This window comes from Haliotis asinina, chromosome 14, assembly GCF_037392515.1.
Source record: "Haliotis asinina isolate JCU_RB_2024 chromosome 14, JCU_Hal_asi_v2, whole genome shotgun sequence".
In the NCBI taxonomy this organism is placed as follows: Eukaryota; Metazoa; Mollusca; class Gastropoda; order Lepetellida; family Haliotidae; genus Haliotis; species Haliotis asinina.
In genome coordinates this window covers 35,336,400-35,360,105 of record NC_090293.1, presented here as the reverse complement: position 1 = coordinate 35,360,105, position 23,706 = coordinate 35,336,400, and the positions used below count along the sequence as shown (strand labels likewise).

General features: G+C 42.4%; 1 protein-coding gene across 1 annotated transcript; it reads right to left on the bottom strand.

The window, feature by feature from the left end:
• On the bottom strand, window positions 1–19,182 carry LOC137261651 (inactive cell surface hyaluronidase CEMIP2-like). The gene is made up of 35 exons (XM_067799429.1): window positions 19,027–19,182; window positions 16,795–16,999; window positions 16,471–16,637; window positions 16,070–16,214; window positions 15,807–15,983; window positions 15,217–15,453; window positions 14,973–15,077; window positions 14,524–14,717; window positions 14,149–14,221; window positions 13,877–13,995; window positions 13,109–13,281; window positions 12,829–12,898; window positions 12,235–12,396; window positions 11,641–11,789; window positions 11,352–11,423; window positions 10,722–10,910; window positions 9,913–10,135; window positions 9,524–9,739; window positions 9,168–9,258; window positions 8,971–9,076; window positions 8,274–8,444; window positions 7,972–8,131; window positions 7,771–7,821; window positions 7,405–7,495; window positions 6,780–7,070; window positions 6,045–6,208; window positions 4,951–5,113; window positions 4,657–4,758; window positions 3,559–3,710; window positions 3,126–3,234; window positions 2,586–2,660; window positions 2,175–2,207; window positions 1,646–1,730; window positions 1,037–1,140; window positions 1–620 (listed from the first exon to the last, which is right to left on the bottom strand). Exons 1-35 carry the CDS (start codon window positions 19,180–19,182, stop codon window positions 397–399), a joined length of 5,004 nt encoding a protein of 1,667 aa, XP_067655530.1. The 3' UTR covers window positions 1–396.
• Between the last annotated feature and the right edge of the window lie 4,524 nt (window positions 19,183–23,706).

Sequence of the window (23,706 nt, the reverse complement as noted above, 5' to 3'; positions counted from 1 at the left end):
AAGATGTTGCCAAATGATTTATTTGAAAGCAACGAAATCTTCAATCGGCATATCTGATAATACATAACAAAAACATTTAAGAAACTATTCACTGCACACGCATTATTGGGAAATATCTCTCGGGTGTATCTCGGGGGAATGTGTGTGTGTGTGTGTGTGTGTGTGTGTGTGTGCGTGCGCGTGTGTGCTTGCGTGCGTGCGTGCGTGCGTGCGTACGTGCGTGTTGGGGGGACTTACCCACACCCGGACAATGAAAGACACTGGTTTACAAGAAGCACGTTCGATTACGGTAACTCGGTAAGTGACTATAAATTATCTTTGCTAAATGGTAAATATCCCATTCTGTACAGTATTTAGTGTGAAGAGTGTACTTGATTACTGTCAGGGTTCGAGTGATTATATTCCGGGAGATGCCGGACGCGTCATCTTGCACACGACAGCGTAGTTTTGATCCACGCATGGAGTGTTATTCCAAGTGATCTTGTTGTCAGAATAGGATATCTTCGTGCAGTAGCCACCGGTCAGTCCAGACATGCCGTGTCCGTCACTCCAGTTCTCGTAGACGGGGTCAGATCCATCCAGCCAGGTGAACTTGTCGAACACACTACGGTACCGGTAGCCTGGCAACAAGACACACAAACGTAAAACTCCAAGCCTGCGCATCGATACGAACTGTTTGTGTTGCCGATGGCTAGAAATAACGCATCACCTATAGCTGATATATACTCCGCTGTTTACGAGTTCGAATCCTAAATTATTACAAGCCTATCAGTAGCATACCAGTAATTGCGGATTCCCCCAAGTGGTAAATGTCCATCCACGTTAAACTGTACTGTACGAAGAAACAGTGAGGAACTCGACTCAACCGAATCACTCACTCACTTACCTACTCACTACCTCAATACAAACTAGACATACTTTAGTAAGTACAAAACGTGTTCGCAATAGTTAATGTAATGTATTCCTCAGGCGGCTTTGTAGGAACAAATCCCAAATATTCAGAATAAGAAATACAGCGTAAACGTTCTGTAGCTACCTATGAGGACATCCTTCCCATTTCCGCCGTGGAAGTCCTTCACCATGTTGTAGACGAAGTCGTTCTCAGCCTTGCTGTGGACTGTCACCATGCTACTGTCACCCCTGTTGACCATGGCAAATTATACAGTTATACGGTGAACCCACACAACGCGTACAAAACATTCAGATCTTATAAATTCCTAATTAACTTTATAAACCAATATGTGTTAAATGTTTTGAGGTGATTCTGTCAGCTGGAAAGTGTTTACTTTTTATTGCTTTGAAAAAGTATCCTATTATTACTTCACTCATTGCTCTCACAAATCACTTCGAAGACGGAAACTGTGCATTGCAATTGCTTTGATTATTGTTTTCAGCCACAATCGGCAATCTTCCAGCAATATGGCGGCGGTCTGTAATTAATCGAGTCTGGATCAGACAATCCGGTGATTAAGATCAGGAGCATAGATCCATAGCATAAGAGGGCACCTGTCAACCAAGTCAACGAGCATACCCACCTCATCCCGTTAGTTGCCTCTTACGACAAGCATGGGCTGCTGGAGACCATTTCTACCAATTGTCCAGAGGTCGGATTACAGAGACCACTGTTTATTACAACATTACTTACTGGTTGCATACTGCAGCCACAGAGTCGTAGTGGGGCGCCATCTTGCCCGTGTACAGATAGCAAGATCCAGCGTGTTCCTTCCAACCTGGGGAAAACAATACAGATACAACATCAGCCATCTTTGATGATGAAGAAATACGGTAAGTCACATCTGTGGGTACCAAGAAAGGGGTCAGTACATTGTGTCCATTAAGCAGAATGACTATCCTCTTTCCGTAGTAGTAAAACGCGTATCTTCTGAATAATACTAATCATTCATTTTCTAAAACAATCCTGCCATATTTACCTGCGACGTGTGTTAGTCCATGCAGCTGTATCAGGTAAAACATTACAATTAATGTCTCGTACCTGTGTTATTCAAGTATAAGGTGGGGGTTTCTAGGTGTAGTTCGCTAGGGTTATACCGAGCTAAATGACACCAGTTATGACAGTTTTTATTAACGTAGTTTGTTACACTCAGTATGCAGGATATGGTTCGTCATTCTCGTGTTCGTTATAACGGGAGTTAAATGTATAAACGCCTCCTTACCGTGTGGACAAATGTTGACAGTTGTTGTTGACTCTGGAACAGACATGGTAACAGTTGACACCTCGCAAATGGACTATTCGTTGTTAGTAGACAACGGAAAAAACAGTGACTTAGTGAAATAATAAATAAATATATCTCACGCAGCAATCTATTACGCAGCACAGCTATATGGCAGCGGTTTGAAAATAATCGAGTCTGGACCAGGCAATCCAGTTGCCAACAGCAAAAACATCGATCTACACAACCGGGGAAAACAGTTACAGTAGATAAAGATTATAATGAAATGGAGTTTTGTTAGGCCTATAAAACATATATATTTTACGACTGACAATAAAACACAGAGCAAACACAAACGATATTCACTGCTTGGTCCCACAGCAACCTTACATGAACAGCATTAGGTGTCCTTACCGAGGAGACACACGACGCCATTCTTCTCGCTGGCACTGGCAGACTTCTTGTTGAAGAAGGAGGTGAACGTCAGTTCTAGCAACACAGAATGAGCAGGATTATATCCACGTTTGCTTTGGTATGAAAGATGGCGGGCTGCATTCAAACTGTAGCTGTTGTGTGACATTCACTTGTCAGTAAACCGACTCTCAGTGAAGGGAGACACACTCGACATCTGTCACTACTGACTCAGTCTGACTTGCATGTCCAACGTTTCAGACTCAACAAATCTCCTGTCAACACTGTCAATGACTTAAGCGCACCTCGTCTCTTATCAGCTGAACTTCAAGGTGATTATGCAAACAAATGATAAGCACACAAATGTCATGGCCAGGATAAAGTGCAGTAACGATAAAAAAAATGATCCAAATGATCCAAAAATGTCTTAAAAAAGCGTACGGACAACAAGAGGTTGAATACATCTTCATGATATCGAGTTAAAGGGGGTAATAAATTCTACCTGCATGAATATTTTACTTGTTACGTTACATATGTTCTCACCGTAATAAGTGTCAGCACCCACGTTGGTGTCATCGCTGTTGACCACAACCTCGTTTGTCCAGTAGTCCATGTCGGCCCCGAATGCCAGCAACTGGTTCCTGATCTCTCGCTAAACACAATGATATGTAGATACATCACACCGTCAGCCAATGGTGTTCCTTTTAACATTGAATGTAAACTGACTTACACGCCTTGACTCACTAGTCTTTGTTTCCGCTGTGATAAAAGCGCAATGATATTGCTGGTATAATCCATGCATTAACTAATGCATATAGGGTGACCTTTATCAACTGAGCGGTCAGCACCTGACCAAGGTCATATGATCACACCTTTGTTGTTTCTCACCATAAACCACTGTTATATCTGATCCCAGCATGACACGAAAAGTCCGAAAAGCTGTATACGGGCCGAGGTCCTGTACATTGTTACAAACCTGTGTGGCGTCATCTTTGACGGTGGGAAGCTCTCCCTGGCGAGTTAAACACTGGTACTCTGCTGTGTCGTGGTCAGTCTTGGTGTTGAGGATGATGTAGCACCTGCCGTTGCTGCCCAGTCTGTGTCCCTCACCGTTAGGTCCGCAGCTCTCTAGTCAGTGATGAACATCGTTACGTAATAAAGACGTCAATAACCAATCCTGACTATCCCATGGAGTCCCACACTTGGTTTAAAGGACAAGATAACAGCGAATATTACATGAATAGATCAGTAATGAACACCACGTGTTTGCGAAAATAGAAAGCGCATTTGCACCGTTCGGTAGATTCCGCCATTCGCAAAGCTTAAGAAGCCTGACAGCATTAAGCATTTATTGCCCGACGCCACACAACTACCACACGACATCGGTCTGTAAGCGAAAAAAATCAAGTGATCGATGGGCTAAAATTTCAGTGAAAGGACAGTGCAACTATTGACTGTAGTAACTAGTGACAATATGTGTTCATTTTCTTTGACTGGCGTTTAGAAGATGATGGGATGAACAGCGAGGAGAGTTCTGTGGATATACAGCTAAGTTGTAGTAGGTGTTAGTAGGTACACTGACACGTAACTCATATTAATATTAAACAAGTTGTATATCCACAGAACTGTCGTCGTTGTGTTTATTTTGAATTAGTTGGTAGACTTTCACAGATTCTGCCGCTTAGAAGGAAGGACAAGTTAGGAAATTATGGGCTTCATGTTGAATTTCTCACACAGAACATTTTCTTTTTTTAACGCAGCATAGATAAATGGTATTGAGTTTATGATCGAACTCGAGACTTCGGTCCGCCAGAAACATCGACCCAATTCAGGTAAATTTGAAACGTCCTGTGTTTGAACCATAAGAAACGAATGATGACTGATGACACTAAACGTTTCCTGAAACCTTCAGTTGGATAAATATGCCCTAGATCTGCATTTCTAACCTTTAGTCAGAAAACATTTGATTCATTGTACACTTGAAGTAATATTGAAGTAAATATGGCAACTATTTTTACATACATAATATTTGGTTTGTATGAGCTGATGTCTCTTCGACCAACTGATTCCTTACCAAAGGGAGTGATGGCTGGGGACGCTGGGAGTTGACAGAGGTAACGGTTTTCATCTTGCCATCGACGTCCTCGCCACTGGTACCTCTGACCCACGTCCATTGCTGAAACAACCAGCGTACAGACACGATATGACAGATGTTAGCAGTTAAGTTCCCATACTTGAACAATAACGCAGGTGACTTTGTGGGTACTTTGTGTAAAGAATACTTAGTTTCTGATAATCCTTTGATGTTGTTCCTTTTGAGATAGGGACTTTAGGGTAGATTTGGTGATGATGTAAGAGTGCACCGTACCAACAAAGTCGTCGTAGATTCTGGAGTCGTCGTATTTGAGGTCCCCGTTGACATATGTAGCTGGCGTGCCGTCCATGAAGACGAATGCTCCTTCTTTAGCAACGTCCGTCAAGCCAATCCAAATGTGAAACGGACTCTGCCCAAGGTATGCCTTGATTTCCGTCTACACAGATCAACATACATGTTTATAGTAATACTATGGACGCTAGCTATCAATGATTAGTGTAATAATGCACGATATGTCGCATATAATATACAATGTTATATCACTGCCTACCAGTCGTACCTGCTGACTACTAACTGTATAGCATACATCAGGATATGAGTGAAGTTTGAAACATTATTGTTTGTATTATCACGATTATGCGTGAAAGGATTGAAGTTTCTACTTTATATGCGCATTTTCTTGAATCCCAGAGAGGACGCTACGGAATAAATTCATCATAGAACGTCACTGAAGAGACTTCAAGAACCTTGCACCAAGCGTGGCCTTCGCCATGACGATGCATCGTGAAGCTTACAGGACATTCTGATCCAGGGGACTGGACGACTGATACACTCGATGGACTCAACCTAACAAAATTCCTAGAATCAGTGCTATACTGGTTATTGACAGTATGGATGGGGAGGTGGAGAGGGGTTTACTGGACCATACACAGACAAGATACAGTATATTACACCGGTAAGTGCCTGGAACTGTCATACACACACACACACACACACACACACACACACACACACACACACACACACACACACACACACACACACATGGGCTCAACAGCGCATCTCAAAGTTTACTACCTGTATCCTACCTGGTACCCATTTTCTGCTGTGTGAACAGAGGCACTTTAGAATACGGTGAGACCACTTGTATCACATGATTGTGTTTCGTTGTGGAGTTCAAGACGCAAGTTGCCAAACACGAACACCCATCCCAGGACTCTCCGTGCCCAGTGTTGCTCAATTTCAAATGTTTTGTCACATGAGCAACACACCACCAGTATAACTTAGTATTAGTAATTCTGCCAACCAATGGAATCCATTCTAATCTGGATCTAGAACTGGGAAACACAATATGCATCAAAACCTACCTGTTCAGTTGCAGAGGAGATGGTTGCCAAGTTACCGCCCATCTTGACGCATGCGCGTTGAGCATCAAAGAAGTTGAGACGATCCTCTCCAACATGATAGCACTTTCCCCCAGAAACAATACCGCGAGATCCCGGACCGCAACTTAGCAATGTGGTGGCGGCAACTGAAGAGATTATTAATACACCATCCATAACGGATTTCAACACACACTTGAAGACGCCGTTGATTCATGATAGACCGTGGTCGGATCTTCACATTTTGTGAATTGTATTGTAAAACACATTAGTAACGTTGAAAGGATTATTGTCATGAGTTCAATAAATGATGAAACGTAGTGAAAATTGGCGAAATCGTAACCAAACTTTAGAGGAAAACACGTCTGTTCAATCGCTTTATATTTTCCAATGCTTTTCAGCAAATTGATGCCTGGTCATAGAGCAAGTGCAATTCATCTGTACATGGTGTGCTGTTAATATCCCCACGTTTCCTAATGTAAGTAATGTGTAACCACATATCACTTAAATCATTATATACAGAGAGAGAGAGAGGGCGGGGGGGAGAGAGAAATCTTTTTAGTGAGTCTAAACTTTTGTGTAGTGTATATTGTATCGGCAAAATTTATGCAGTAGGCCTTCAGCATGATATATAGTTCATCTACCCTTGGGAAAAACATGTAAGGCATTCAGATATGTATCTTAAGTTGTTTATATACAATGATGAAGAGACAGACTCACCCGCACTCGTGGCAAACACCTCATTCCTCCAGCTGCCCCCACAGGTGATCCCATTTTTCGCGCTGCACTCCCTGGTACAACCCTCACTAGAACCATACAGACCGAAACTGTTGCTACACCGACACTCAAAGCTGTACTGCAGGCCAGCATATCTGTAGCCGTTCTGAGCACATCTCTGGACACAGAAGCCCCTGGTCAGGGATTTGTGGAGCTGTATGGTCATATCATCCATGTCCCTCCGCCAGTTATCCACGGCGCATCCCCGGGACTGACTGGACAGCGGTTCAGGAGCTGGAACACAGAGAATGGACCCATGGCAGAATATACCCAGCGTTTCCCGTGCTACATGCCAGGATCAGCTAGACTCAACTGTGAGCATACCAGATCCAGAACATTGCATCTAGCTCTCAAAACCCACGCCCAACCGACACAATGCTTCATTGCTTATGGGACTCATAATGTGTATAACTAACCAGAGCAAGAGGGGGAACAATGTCGTACGTTATTAAAGCAGTGTTTGCAGCAGGACAAAGTGTCTTTTGGGTAAATAGTTTCACATGAAAACATCGCATGGTTAAACTTGGTCGAATGCTCCCAGTTAAGCTAAGAGGACGTGTCATGCTACCTGGTTCAGCACGTTGTGGACACTGGTCATTTCCGTCAGTGGCACTGGTCAGAGTAACCGTCGTTGGGCGAGTCTCACCGGCACCAAAACCCTATTGACAATAGACGAGGATCGCTGTTTGAGATGTCCCACATTCGAGGCAATATAGATCATTGGTCTGCCAATGCCTTACCCACGCTTATTTATTTCATCAAATTATTAAACGATGGGCAACCAACATCACTATTTGCTTGACACTATGTTTTAACCATATGGCATCAATGAGATATGTTTAAAGCGACGATACGTACAGCTCACACATACTCTGATTCAGTGTGATATACATATGGCTCCGTTACAGTTGTCATCCAAGACAGAAGTACCTACCCGTGATGATGCCTTGACACACGGGGGCGCTGTGTTCTCCGCTGTGGCCTCCTGGACAGAGATTTACACATTACTGAACAGCCATGAGAGTAGCAGTTGTGAACAAATAAACTATGCAGCTGTTGTCTGCGAATATGTTTGATACTCAATCAGAGCTAAAGTAGCTTTATATCATATACATATTCAGCGTACATTCAGTACCTCTGGTTGTCTGACGTAAGGGCCATAGGCTGACTGCCGACAATCTGCAGTGTTGCTCCCGTCTTTTCTCACGATGTATACGTTTGGACATTTTCCGTTGGGACAAAGCATCTGCCTCTCAGTTCGAGTCTCATTTGACATCAGCTTGATGAAGATCATGCTGTGATATAGATACATCCATATGATTAAAATATTAATCCACATAAACGACAGAAAGAAGATCTACAATATTTCGAAGAAGTACATGCAATAGGAAGAATGTAAGAGTTTATCGATTTGCACTTCATGGACCTTAAACGTACCCAACTTGTTTGTCCCAGAAGTAGGCTGCACCGGAAGTCTCAGCATCCAGTTCCTGTATAGTGGCGACCTCTCGCGGCGGCCTGCGGGTGTTGTAAGAAGGGTACCAGCTGGACAGCTCAAATGTCGTCATGTCTTTAGGCATGCATACGCCGACACGAATAAAGTCTCCTCTGAAAAACAAACACAGTTATGATCATATCCTTTTTGATCATTGTAAGCGAATCACGTTTTTTAGATATAGATAGAGTATTCATATATGTCAAAGTGAGGGTATCATGACAGCAAGCAAAGTTGGTGTGAAGACTGAAGCACAACTCCTGTCTGAACAATGGCAATTTGGCATAGCTGTACTGATATCAACAGAGGTGGTCCAGGCCACACCACCAGTACTCGTGAAGGTCCGAGTTGGAATATTGGCCTTTAGTAACCCATGCGTGTCGTTAGAGGCGACCAACGGGATCGGGTGGTCAGCCTCGTACACTTGCTTGACACGTGGCATCCGTTCCCAACTGCGCAGATCGATGCCCATGCTGTTCATCACTGGATTGTCTGGTCCAGATTCGATTATTTTTATACCGTTGCCACATAGCTGGAATATTGCTGAGTGCGGCGTAAAAATAAATTCTCTCAGTCACTAACAGCACTAGTGTTAATGAAAGCTGTACGGTCGCTTCGGTAATTGATGAAGATCCTTACCTCTCCATGTCTAAAGCAAGCATCTTGAACTTCTTAGGCACCGCTGTGTTAAAGTGGACGGTGTAGGTCTTGTTGACCATAAAGTGATACCCTCTTCCCTGGTTTTCTGAGAAAATATCAATGGAGATTGATGAAAACATTTCTATGTGTATGGACAAGACGGACAGCTATGTTTACTATAAACAAAGGGAACTTACTGTTCATTGCGAATGGGTGTTCATGGGCGTCATCTCGGATGAAGGTGACAGACTTGTCACTCAGTGACCAAACATCGGTATAAAGGTTAATCTTGAAGAAATGGAGAGACACAGAATCATTACACCAGAATGAGATATGCGCACTTGTGTGAATGTAAAAGAATAGACCTAAGATTTGTGTTTACAGATTATCACCTGCGATGAAAGCCTTGCGTGTGGTAGGTGGAAGACCACATGGAGACCACACTGGAGGTACTGGAGGGACGTGACTAATGATCAAGGCTGCTTGTGGATCTTGGTCATGTGTATTGAAATTCCTTAGTTGTAAATGATATAGTTATGAACGACCTCCTCACCTTGACGTATTTGTGAGGACATACGGCCATGTCCCAATTGTCCCTCAAGGAACACTTGGGTGTGGTAAAGAACGGATTGTTCTTGACGACCTGGGAGTTAATCATGCCCGTCACGCTACCGTCAACGTCGTGAAACGATGTTTGCTGTTTCCCCTCGCCGTCCTTCTCAAATCCGGGGGTGGTGTTGTTGCCGTCGAATACTCTATTTCCATCAGACTGGTGGGAAGGGAGCATGGAAAATATACATTGTGATAGTTTGCATATTGTAGATTCGATGAAGATTTTCACTTAGTATTTATTCTTTGTGAAGATACTACATCGGAGGATTGGATGGTATCATGTCTGACCTTAGGTATCTGGGGCATCTTACAATAACGATACGAACCTACCTTATCACAGAATCCAAACTTAAGTCCGGATACTGTACTTCTAGGATTGAAGACAGGCATGTTGGTTCTCCTGAAACCAAGTGCGCCGCCAGTACGATATCCAGGGACATTGAAGACGTTGTCCCATGTAGTGTTCCAGTGCCAGTGGTAGAAGTCGTTAAAGTAGCAGTTGGTGACGAAGCTCGGGCCGTTGTAGAAGACGAAGCCTTGCAGAGGATCAGTTCTGGTTACATAGATAATACACTATTATTTGTACCCTTGAGGACAATCCCATTCAAAGATTCTTGATAAGATGATCCATGAATTACAAATGACATGATATAGTATGCAGATTTAAGAGTAGTGTTTTAAGGCAGAGGTCGAGTTTCCATGACAGAGACACGCTGATCCCAGTGTTTTAGGGGTCATTATTGTGATAAACAATCGCCTTCCATCAAACCGATAGCATTCACGTCCCTTCGGTAATAACCCAGTCGGCGGCAGATTGATGGACGCCTCCATCCTGGTAATAGTCTCTCTTTAACTCTAGCACAGTAAACAGCTCAGGTTCTGCCACATAGTACTCGGTCCAGTGGGAAGCCTAGTGTTTACAGCGTTCGTTCGGCACGCCGAATACCCGGGTTCGATTCCCCAGATGTCTGGTGTCACCATATTGTTGGCAGCGAAGTGAAACTAAACTCACTCGTCGTACTCTGAATTTAGGCTTAAATACTGAAAAACACGGTTAAATGCTCTCCTCCGTGGTTGTCCAGAGGTGGTGACAGTGGTGCATGTAAAGGATAAACAGATCATCAATGAATATCACTCACGGTCTCCAGCCCAGAAACGATCTGCTGAACTTGTGAACTGGTTTCACCTGCCCATTAAACCTCCATTCGGTGTAAGCACTTCCAACACCCATGTTGTCCGACATCCCAATAAACACGGTGTTCTTGACTTCATTGACGCGGTTGCCCTTTGACAGAGGCATGATGAGTCCGCGCTGGGAGTCAGCAATACTGGAACAGAAAAATATATTTGACACCGGGTGTCCGCAATACAGGAACTGGACAATGTAAATGACACACCGACACCAGAAACACATACCTCCATGAGAAAGAGTTGATGATCTCCCTTACCGAAACACCACAATACGTGAAGGTCTAGAATTCCCACAAGACCAACTCCCACAAAGATCAATCTATAGATCACCGAGTCACTAACTTCATAGACCAGTACACGTTGTACTAGGTCGATTGAGCTGATGAAATCTGCAGCTTTACAAGTATCAAATGAAGTTAGGCAAAACCCAGTGATGATATATTCAGTGACACTCAATACCTGGCTGAAACCAAATACCACAGGTATGACGGTGATAGACCTAGAAGTAGATTGGTGGCGAGCAGAGAATCACACTAAAGTATTGCTATGACAGAGCTGTCCATTGACCAATCTCTTACCTGGCATTGACCAGAATGGTGTTGGCAGCCTTAAGCCAGATATTCTCCTGACGGTTCTTGTACACAGTAAGTCTGTCGGAGAGATTAAAAACAGGTAAAATACAAAAGTTTTCTTCTAACCAACTTCAGTCTGATTTTTTACAAAAATATTCTGGAATAAATTAAATACAGTAACCCTGTGTTGATTAAAACTGCGTCTTGTGGAACAGTAGTTAAACGGTCGTAAGCCCACAAAACCTATACTAAGAAGTCCTATACTTTAAGTAATCTTTTAATATATCTCGGTTACCTCTTGATGGTGGTGGTGACGGGTGTTCCCTCAGGAGTATTTGGTTCTCTGGGGTCGTACTCGTTTGATCCAAACCTGGCGTTTTCAGGTATGAACGTGTTATGGTGCATTTGGCCGTTCGAGATTCTGTTGTCAAACATCAGACCTCTCTGGGAATTCAAAAATATTAGTTAAAGTATGGTTTGGCAAGTGCACAGCATTTGAATATAACACTTCCTGTTTCTGGTTCATTCATTTGGCCGCTCGCGTGAGGCAACTGTTTTGCAGACCTATATTAAAACAAATTCAACATAGATTTACAACTGTCATAGTGCTGAGCACTGCATGCCGTTGAGTAGAGTTTTTTTCTGAGACGGCTTAGGGAAACCCTAGACTGTAAAACTTCAGTATTCCAACAGTTTACCCTTGCTTTTAGAAACCATGTTTCTTTTGTTTCATCAAAAGAATAAATATCCTTTGCCATCTATGACGTGTTTTAACTAGATATTTACAACACGTTTTTGCTCAGAGCACCATTGGTTTATGTCTGTTTGCAACAGCAAAGTTTGAAATTTGCCGGTAACTCCTCTGAAGAGGTAGGAAGTAAAATCTCACCTCATGATTAGAGTGCGCCACGTTGTTGTCAAACTCCAAGATGGGGGTGTGTCTGGTCTGGAACTCTGTGACAGATGGCTGGTTGTTGGCCAACTTCTCTGCTTGACGGGCTGCTGATGGTCCGAGGGGACGATCGGCGTAGTTGAACCAGAAACCAGCGTTCTGAGGAAACATGTTAATCATTATCGATATGCCTCAACTCCTGAGTTATTATTGCTTCCTTTAGATGAGTAAATGAAAATGTAACTAATAATGCCCTTCGCGATCTGTTCATTAGGAACCTGTTGCCATAGGACTCGTCGTGATGGATGTTTCTGAGTTCAAGTGTTTATGTAGCCACGAGAAAAGATTTTGAAACAATGCGAAGGAAATTGTCACTGTGTTATCCCTTCACACCTGACTGCGGAGGTCTTAACTTATTCATTTCATGTCACTAATAATTGTAAAGCTGTCAGGTTCGTCCAGGGCCCGATTCATAAAGCAATCCTAGCCCTACGACTGTCACAAGTCTATGTAAAAGTATGGGAATCACGATCAACTGAGAACTACGATCGCCATGCTGTTTCATCCTTAACTAAATGCCGTGTTACTTACGTCCGAGCCGGCGGCCACGTTGTTTCTGACGTAGTTGTTGAAGTGAGTGATCCAGAACGTGGACAGGGAACTGACACATGACAAGAAACAAGAAATTTACAGAGAGCAGCAGGAGATATGGTAGTTCTTTCTATTTTATCCTGTTTACTCAAATAGAAAGATTATTGACGAAGGACTGGTCGTCGTGTAGTCTCGCTTTTAAAACCATATCTACATGTAAAGAGACAAGACTTCAAAGGACAAAATGTGATGCACACGTTATAATACGTTCATGACGTACTTGCAGTTCCAGGCAAGGGTTTTGTTGCACCAGCTGTTTTTCATATCCGTCATTATGTGTGTGCCGTGTTTAGTTCCGATTCCGATGTTCCCGTCCAGAATATTGTACTGCTCCACACTGTCTTCCAAGAAGTAACCGTGACCAAGATGGTCGTAGCAGGCGTTGTCGCTCACCTGCATAGAAAGCAAATATTCATGGGCATGCCAAGACATCACTGTGCAATAGTCACTAAAGTAATCTATGGTAGAATAACGTACAAAGACAGTGTCTGTAGAAGTCTGAAGTGACTTCAGAAAATGAAGGCAAAATGACGCGGATACGCTAGTAACATTTTATGCGTTATATTTACATGCAGTGTATGTGCGGATTATAGGTAGAGATTTGTATGTGTAAGCCATTCCCTGACCCAATATATTTAAATATTGGTACTTTCTAATGAATGAAGTTATAATACTGGAGTACATTTTGTCGCGTGGGATAGCAACACCAAGAACAACAGATTCACGTACAGGGTGAAACCAGCTGTATACAAGAGAGTCTAACTGAGTATATGGTGGACCGTAAGGTGCTTCTTACATGTGTCCTTCTTCAGAGTTGTACGTTCTAACACCATTTACAGTGTAACGAAAAAGCGCACCTATGTAATTATCTAGGCCGACAGTGAACTGTCACAAAGCATCCATGGTCACAGAGAGGACTTATTGAGACACCCATTAACAGTGCTCTCGTTACCCACGTCGGCAAGCAGGAGTTACAGTTGGCGTTTACCTCGAGTGCGTCTGTGCCGTGGATGGTGACACATCTAGCCAGGCTGTGGTGGATGGAGTTGCTGCGAACCCAGGTGCCGTTGACGTCGTCACACATGTGGAAGTGTATGGGGTAGGAGCCTGCAATTCATGTCACATTTCTGACAATATATCCATTTCAGTTACCGCCATGTAGTCACGTTGATGTTGATAATTATATAAACATGCCCAGGAGTTGGTTACTAGTATATGGAAGCTTACTGACATCTCACTTTTAACTGATGCAAACATTACCTGAGAACGCCTGCTGTCCCATGTGGTAGAACTCAATGCCTTGGATATGAGCTGACTTGAAACCATTGGTCACCTGTAATGGGTTAAACTATATCAGCTCCTTGGCTCTTGCTATTTGTGCCTTGAAGACGATACTGTAACTGTTCTGTCGCAAAACACATCTTTCTAATGAAATGCGCACTCCCATACCCGCCCAAGTTAAGACGTGAGGGACCTGCACAGACGCAAGTATCATTTTCTGTTTCTTTGTATCCACTGGCACATTTAGATCGATGAAGTTAAAACTTAAATCATTCTTTGAGAACATTAGCATTGATTCCAGAACGGCACTTGTTATAGCTTAACCGTCGGTATTGGAATAAAGCTATGTCTTACCTTTAAATGTCCACCGAAGTGGTCAAAGTCATAGAGAGAGCACAACCATTCTTCTTTTTCACTGTTTGTTTCTGTGACGTAACATCCGGTTTCCATCTGACCTTGGATGACGAAGTCACGTGACAGCAATGCCACTTCACCTCTCATGTCCACTCCGTCATACACCTTGCCGTAGTGGGGAAACTTGAATTCTCCTGCAATAGGTAAACATGGCTAGGAGAGAGGAAAGTGGGAAGGTTGGTGACAAGGACAGACACAATCTGGAGCATCTACTCAGGACATAATCATTTACCAATGCCAACTCACGTATCACAAGCCACAGCCTTTGTAAGAAAATTGAACACATTCATACTCTTCCGTGTTATCACTGGAATATTATCCGTTTAAATATTTCATGAACAGCTCTTGTTGCCTGATACAGCCGTACCAATTAACCACTCATAACCGACCTTTGACCCGGAACTGGTTGCTGGCGCAGTCATCACAAGGAAACACTTCAAACACTTCTGCCTGTTTCCAGTCAAAGTCGGTGGACGTGAACACAACATGATCACCTGAAGAGATACAGGGAAGATATAGAGTATTGTAGCATATTTCAAATGTTGATGATATCAGTGACGAAGCCAATGCAACCAGAGTTGAGTTGATACATGGATGCTGCAATATATTTAGTACAACGTCAAACTCGTTTACCTGGTTGCCATGTAGATACATCATTGATGACGTCAATCCTTGGGTAGGCGATATCAGTTGACGTGACCCGAAAGTTGACGTCGTGAGGAAGCCTCCAGTTGTTCTCTATTCTGACAGCACTTTCAACAAAGAACTTGAGTTTTCTTCCCCAAAGAGCGACATGAACGTCGTCAGTGATTGTGTACTTTGCATTACTCTGTAGGGCCACGTGTTGTTCCATTGTGACGTCACTGTTTCCTGGGAAAGTCACGTTTATGTAAGGTGAGTTTGTTGTATTTGTTTGAATCCTTCACGATCTATATCCAGAGTTCTCTGACCAGTTATAACAATCTGCGAGTCCACTCTTAAACCAGATATCGTGTTCGTGAAGTCTGAAGTCCACAAATTTCATCTTCAGCAGGTATTACGAGTCATCTACACATGAAACATTCATTTATATCTCGCGGGCTGTAGCAGGGGTTCAGCCACATGAAACAGACACTTATGTATTTCTACAAAGATGAAATTATCAACATGATGAAGTCATGTCTGAACTTTTGATTGTTGGACAAATGTTAGGTTTTGTCTCAGTGATATATCCCTGGCCATACCTGTCATAGTTATAAATGCATAAGCCTCTGTATCCTTCACATCCCTGATCCGTGACCGGTTCAATCCACCGAGAGTCTCCACGGCAGAATATATGGCCTCCCAGTTCCAATCGGGTCTGACTTCAACACCCAACCTCCTCATCACACTGATGGCCACGACTCTACCAGTAGGGATAACTAAAATATGCGTGAACACAATATTAAACTGAATTCTGAGTGAAACATTGTATACAAAGGTAGATAAATGAATGCTGATCACTTACTACTAAGGAACTTCAGAAACATTCTCTCGGCGTCAGAGCCCCAAGTCTCGCCCGTGTAGAAGGTGCCGAAGTCATAGAGACTCCCGTCTTGGTTCCACACCACCACGTGGAGCCCCATGCCTGTCTCCTTGCCATAGTCGGTATCCTTCAACAGACCACAAGGTGCATGAAGACTGAAAAGGTTGTGCAGGAATCACTAGTTCCTCCAAGAATGGAGTTACGGGTCAGCTATTCCAACAAACTGCCAATAACAATTTGTGATCATGTTATAAAGCTTCTCGTAATTATACACACTGACTTCAAGGTCGTGATATCTTTAATGTGCATCTGAACCTGGTATTTGTCTTTTTGTAGGAAAGTGGGACAGTGATAAACACTGTGTATCTGTCCTTGCCCCCTACCTTGTGGTTGTACACAACTCCACACGTCTGATCTGCAGCAGGGATGGAGGTCGCCAGCTTCGTCCATGACGTCTTCTCTCTGCCGTGAAGCTCAAGAACGCCCCCTGCCTTCACACCGATGAACTTCCGACCGAAGCCAGGAACGTTCAGGGTCGAGTTGCTGAGGCCTGTAATAGGATTGTTAAACTGTTGCTATTTGGGCTGCGTGGTTCCTTACCATTTAGTATGAAGTGAGCATGTGAATCATTGGTCGGGCGTTGTCTGGAAGTATCCTACCAATATTGACCTGCTACTACAATGTACTTGCGGGGTCAAATACTGTACCTGTAAGGACGATTTTGCCTTTCTTGGTAAATCTGCAATCGTCGCTGCCGACGTGGAACTCTCCTTCAACCAGGACGTAGCTGACGGTGAGGGTGATGTCGGCCTTGTCGTCCCACACTAGACTGGCGCCAGATTCCACCGTGATGGACCCCAGAGACGGAGTGGACTCGTCCAGTAGCACGTGCATGCCCGGAGTCAGACTGACCTGTACAGTAATTTTACGTCATAACACACTGTGATAAAGATACAAAATTAATATACGTATACATTTATTTACCATACGTTAGCGGAATATGTTAGACTATTCAAAACTTGATAACAACCGTCTTTTCATCACAACAGAGTAGGTCTAGTTATGCATTGCGGTGCATAGATAGTATGGTCAAAGTGCATGCAGAGAACTTCCTATAGTGTTATGGCCATCAGGATAAAACACGATGTAATTGTGACAACTGTATCATAGAGAATCCTGGAAGATTCATTATTGCCTTGACACCTATACTTGGTGTTGGGAGGGCGACAATGCGACAACGTCCCTTCTAGGACGCCATAAATATCAGTACAAAAGAAACGATATGTCTCTACTTCCATAAAAGAATATATACAGTGTTCCCAGAAATTATTGAGAAAATCTTTGTTTTTTTCCTAATGATGCTAAGATTGGAAAGAGGGCTTTCACTATGCACTAAGCATACTAAATAAGGGAGACAACTCTTGAAGGCGTAGAAGGCAGCTCATTACGTCAAGAGTTATCTCCCTTGTCTGAGCAGACGGCTTCCTGTGTTGACATGGCAGAATTTACAGCAAGAGAGAAAAGAAAGCTCATTCTAGATGATTTTGAAAGGGGTTAGGCTGATGCTAAAATGTTAGCTTGTAGACATGGTATTCCTCTCTCTACAGATTACAGACCTTTGAAGAATATTCAAACAGGAACCAGGATAGAGCACAAAGCAGGGGCAGGTCGGCCTAGGAAATTCGTTGTTGTGGATCGCCGAAGACTTGGGCAGATTGTGAGTAGGGGCAAATTGAAAAGTGTTGAGAACATCAGAAATGAAATGATTAGCAGAGGAAGTCCTCAGGTATGCAATGAAACAGTTAGGCAGGAATTACAGAGACTTAATTGGGTGAAAAAACGTGGAATTCCCTCGCCGTTGATGAAAGATGCACAAAAGGAAAAACGTTTAAACTGGTGTCGGGCTCAAGATTGGGATAATTTTTTGTTTTCGGATGAAAGTTCTGTTTGGCTTTTCCCTAATTGTGTGAAAATGTGGACCAAAGATACTGTCAAACCTATCTACCATCGACCAAAAAATAGCCCGAAGTTTCACATGTGGGGTGGCATATCGGCTCGCGGAGTGACGCCATTGTGTGTGTTCACGGGAAACTTGACAAAAGAAAGATACGTTGACATTCTAAATGGTCACCTTCTTCCGACAGCACAAACACTGTATGAAGATGATTGGATTTTCCAGCATGATAATGACACAAAACACACTGCGCGCTACACAAAACAGTGGTTGTCGGGCGAAAATGTTCAAGTTTTAGACTGGCCCAGTTACAGCCCAGACCTAAACCCAATTGAGAATGTGTGGGGAGTCATGAAAGACAGAATAAACCAAAAAAGGACTGAGAAATATTGAAGATATGAAGGCCGAGGTGGTCCAATATTGGGATACCCTGTCACACGATTACCTACAAACTTTGATGGGTAGTGTGCCTAGGCGTATTCAGGCATGCATTGCTGAGCGAGGAGGTCTAACAAAGTACTAAAACAAGACTGAGACTGTAAAAGGATGATGTTTTAACATGTTTATGTAAGTAAAACGCCAGAAGTTAATAAACGTAATGAGTTACATGACGCAACATGATTCTCAATAATTTCTGGGAATACTATATATCGTGTAGCATAACATACTGGTCGTTCACTGAATATAGCGTTAGTGCGTCCTTGTCAATATTTTGAGCATGTCAGTTGTGACAACATGGCTTAAATCTATATCTGTTTTCCTAGTGGACAAGTAGGAATAAAACAAACAAGTGTTTGTGTTAAGGTACAAAATTAGGGAATGTTGACCTGTTGTGAAATGTCTCATAACTAAATTCTTTGTATCTGTGTAGCATTGTTCAGTGACACTGAAGTCCATTTCATCTATTACAACACTTCGTTGTAGTATCATTAGGGATGATATCTCTATTAAACTTTAGGGACGTGTATACTTAGGGTTTCGTCACCTGTTGACCTTCCGTTGGCTTGGTTCCTCCCCACGTGCTGGCCTCGCTCCATCTCTTCAGACCGGGGTCCGTGTGGGGACAGCCAGCGTCCACTATAGCCAGACACACCACTGTCAGCACTGCAGCTAGTGTCCGAGATGACCAGCCGTCGTCCATCGTAGTCACCATGACGAAGATGTGGTCAAGGACTGACCAGTCACGGTATATATACTACATTTCTCCCCGTCACGTGACGCAGATGGTATTATACTAATGAACTTTACTGAAGTCATTAAGGTAATATCACAACGATCTTACAGTTTCAGAGTCAAAGCATAATTACGACAGTCACCTCAGGTAATACCAGGGGTTACCCCAGTGTCAGCTTCTGGCTATCACGAAACATCTTAACTACACCCACGCGGCAAGCAATACAAACAGTACCAGCCCCAGGTGTAATATCGTGTTTGTATGCACCACTGATTGTCTGTAAAGACAAAGGTAAATAAGGAATCTGAATCTACCGGTCTACCCTCTTACATTGGTGGTTGTCTCCATCAATCGCAAAGTACACATGGTCTCACAAGTAGCACCTGGTTGTTTATTTGTTGCGTAAGGTTGTTTTATTTGTTTGTTTGTTTTTTCAGTCACCCTGCAATAGTATTTAAATGAGTTTATGAGATACATCGACCTGCTTGGCTTCTGTTTTTTACATTTAGATGAAACAAATCTACCTGACATTGTGTTTTAGTGGGCTTTAGTTTAAGGTTTTCTCACACCGGTCAGAAAATTGAGAGAGGGCAACTTTGTCATTGTTTTACGTCGGAATGAAAGTTCAGGGCAAACGGATGACGGAAAATAAACAGAAAAAATATTTAAGACGCCAATTTTAACGCCACATTGTACATTTACCAACAACACAAAATGTTTAAGAAGATTTCACCTCATAACAATGGATCTAAACTTCTTTGTTTAGAAGGAAGACACTAATAGGCCTTTGTTTAGTGAATTATGAGAGGTGTTTAATGTGCAGAAAAACACCCATGTGTCCTCCTGTGAAAATTATACATACGTTATGTAGTAATACCAGCTGATACAACATACAAAGTGACTAGCGGGTGGTGTTTCGCTTCGTTTCAGAAAAATGTCACATTTTGCCAGTAGCAGTACATCAGAAGGGAGAAAAATGTTAAACCACTTTCTCTGTGAATATCAAACAAGTCGATCAGCCTTTACAATATATAAATTAACAGTGTTCATTCATTTAAATACAGAGGATATTACAGTGACCATGAACTGCATCTTTAATATGACTTCGGCAGTCAGAATATCGAGTAATGGTTTTAGCACGCGAAGCCATACATGATTGAAAGACTGCAAGAGGTTCATCTGTAAGGATCTGGTTTGTTGTAAGCGGTGAGCAAGGGGGTTACAACAACCATCCTGTTCCGTACGCCTGTACTTAGATCCGTAGCGACGCACACATCAGACACTGGAGCAGGTTTGATCACAGAACTATATTGATCTGAAATATGGGCTATTAAAGACAAATATACCATAGAAAGAATTAACATGTAAAGTGTTTACGATTGTTGCTTTGTCAACAAAAAGTGCTATGGTTTATGTGAAAGTTGGAAATTTCTTTACTGTACGCATCATCACTGACTGTCGTTGTTTGAAATATTAGCGGTATATTTAGTATGCCTGAACATCTAAAACCGCTATCAACATGCTTGCACATGTTAATAATCTTGGTAAGGATAATTCGCATATTGGCACCGTATTATTTAGATATGGTTTGGACTCTCTTTGATTACCACAGACAGTTGGAAGTGTACATTATGTTATTAGCCATTTTCGTAGGAGGGATATTGATCTGCTTCGGCAGATGACACTCAACTATTAATGACAGTTCTACATATGATTCACATCGTCAGTTTAAGTCATATCGTCAGTTTAAGTCATATCGTCAGTTTAAGTCATATCGTCAGTTTAAGTCGTTGCTTGTGCTAACTTACGATACAGAAATGTCCGCAATCCTCAGTTTACGTTTTGGAATTGGCCTTATTGATTTACTAGGTTACCGTTGAAGATATTTTTGTCCTGAAAAGACACAAGGATTGTATCCATTCTGTAACATTATTGGAGTTGAACTCCACTTTATGTTTGTTTGCCCTGCATATGAAATTCTAATAAGTGAATATCTACCACCGTTGCCTTTATTTCATATCAGTGTTCCTTACGTTCCTGAAAAGAACCTTCATAACAACACAAAGTGAGCTTATTTATTTACAATAGATTTTTTAAAGAAAAGAAACGATTGAAAAGAAGTGGATTATATGCCCTTGTTAATGTTTATCTTAATACGTTTAGATTGAGTTAAATCATGGCGTGTCAGTTTAATGTTCTGTGAACACACCATGGAGCGCAGGAATGAGAAAACCATGATTACTTTCAGGACAAATGAGATTCAAACTCATCACAATATGCCTAATGGACTTTGCACATCAGAACTGCGTAGACATCTCGGCGACCCGTCGTCCGGTTACCCTGTACTCCGGGGTATGCTAAAACCGGAATCGACACGTCGCTCGAGGCAGTGGCCAGTCACGAGACATTGGTAATTCACGGAAAGAAAATATTTTGCATCCTGTCAAAGCAATGAACTTTTCTTTGGTGTATATTCTACTGGTATGTGTAGTGTTTGCGGATATTTTTTGTTTGTTTTGGTTTTGCAGGGTTGCGAGTGACAGTCGAGCCAGTTAAGAACAATAAGCCAATACTGATACAATGGCTGGTAGGGGCGTTGTATAATGCAGACATCTGGTTTCGCTGACTAGCTGCTTATGTGGGACTGGTCCCGTGAAGTAACGGTCATGCCCGCGAGCGATAGACGCTGACGTCAGTGGACTGTGTCATAACCCATTTGTTGGTGACAAAGAAGAGCAGATAAAGGCTTTCATAATTTGCTATCACTAAGATCGTCAAAAAGAATATATGCATATTGATCGAACGCACGGAGCTCATGTGTACCTGCAGACGGCCTACACCAGTTCCGGAAGAACAAGAAAGACGTATATTCTTATAAATCAAATGCTATAACATTGAGAACATACAGATAACATACAATATGAAAGAATGTATTGTTGATACATGACAACAATAAAATAATTACAATAATGCATATGATAGATCTCATTTGTACAAACATAAACCTTCTTGGGTTTATTTGGACTTTCAGTGTGAGTGGTTTATAACTAAATGTACCCGGTATTCACAGGGCAACGTCCTGAACATACGAATTGCGCGTGACATATCCTTAAACATACTCAGAAAGGTTTAGGTTAAGGCTCACTCTTACACCAATAAATACATGTAGATGTCTTACACTAATCAGTGCATGATCTGAGTGTATGGGATCCCGTATGAGTCCCAAACATCCACATAGTTGGTAGCACCTGTACCTGCATGTGATTCCATCTCTATAGAAACTGTGACATGCGCATTATTGTTGTCAGAGCCGATTTGCCAGTTGTAGCTGTTCATTCACTAAGGCAGACTATCCACACTTCTTTATAGATAGAGTATTCTCTGTCTGTACAACGTGAGATACGTTTGTGAAAATATCACAGGAGATTCATCAATTCACGCTCGTGAAGCTTAGCAAACGGCTCTTGGCAGAATAGTGATGCGGCAACGATGGTTTATTTATATGTTATACCTTTCTCAAGTTGTATGTATGTTCCGTTCATTTGGACATTGTCAACTTGCTCTAAGGAATTCCGCTTTTGAAGGAATTACGTCAGACGCAATTATTTGTATAGGGTACAAGTCGAAACATTCCTAAAGTTTCCACACGTTATGTGTATCTCTGTTTTATTTGTCAGATTTTATATCTGAATGCCTCATTATATTGCATGTACACAAGTTGACCTGATGTCCCACGACCTATCTGTAGCTTCTCTATTTCCCTCCACAGATAATGAAGACTTGTAACAAACTTATTAACTCCTTAGTCTATATGAATACTTGCAATCTCAAATCATTTTGCCACAGCTGTGAATAGGACACATCCTATCATGTTAACGAATATACATGAACGTTAAACACACTATTAACGTCTTTCTTTTATTTTGCTGTTGGGGCGGGGTTCTAACATGTCGGGATTTCAAAGGAGTAAGAACTCTAAAATTCTGGACTACGTCACGCTATCACGAATGTTCATATACACAGTGAAAAGAACTCACAGGTTCAGGTAGTTTCCTAGTGTGTTTCCTAGTGATGGAGGTAGTAGTGTGTGTTTTCTAGTGATGGAGGTAGTAGTGTGTGTTTCCTAGTGATGGAGGTAGTAGTGTGTGTGTCCTATTGATGGAGGTTGTAGTGTGTGTTTCCTAGTGATGGAGGTTGTAGTGTGTGTTTCCTATTGATGTAGGTAGTAGTGTGTGTTTCCTAGTGATGGAGGTACTAGTGTGTGTTTCCTAGTGATGGAGGTAGCAGTGTGTGTTTCCTAGTGATGTAGGTAGTAGTGTGTGTTTCCTAGTGATGGAGGTAGCAGTGTGTGTTTCCTAGTGATGTAGGTAGTAATGTGTGTTTCCTAGTGATGGAGGTAGTAGTGTGTTTCCTAGTGATGGAGGTAGTAGTGTGTGTTTCCTAGTGATGGAGGTAGTAGTGTGCGCATGCGTTTCCTAGTGATGGAGGTAG

Excerpts from the sequence above, each read along its gene's own strand:
- LOC137261651 (XM_067799429.1), bottom strand. The coding sequence starts at position 19,182 with ATGGACGACGGCTGGTCATCTCGGACACTAGCTGCAGTGCTGACAGTG. Across the intron at positions 10,136-10,721 it reads TCGTTTCTGGGCTGGAGACC|AACTGATCCTCTGCAAGGCT; the intron begins GTGAGTGATATT and ends CTATGTAACCAG. Across the intron at positions 7,071-7,404 it reads TCCACAACGTGCTGAACCAG|CTCCTGAACCGCTGTCCAGT; the intron begins GTAGCATGACAC and ends TCTGTGTTCCAG.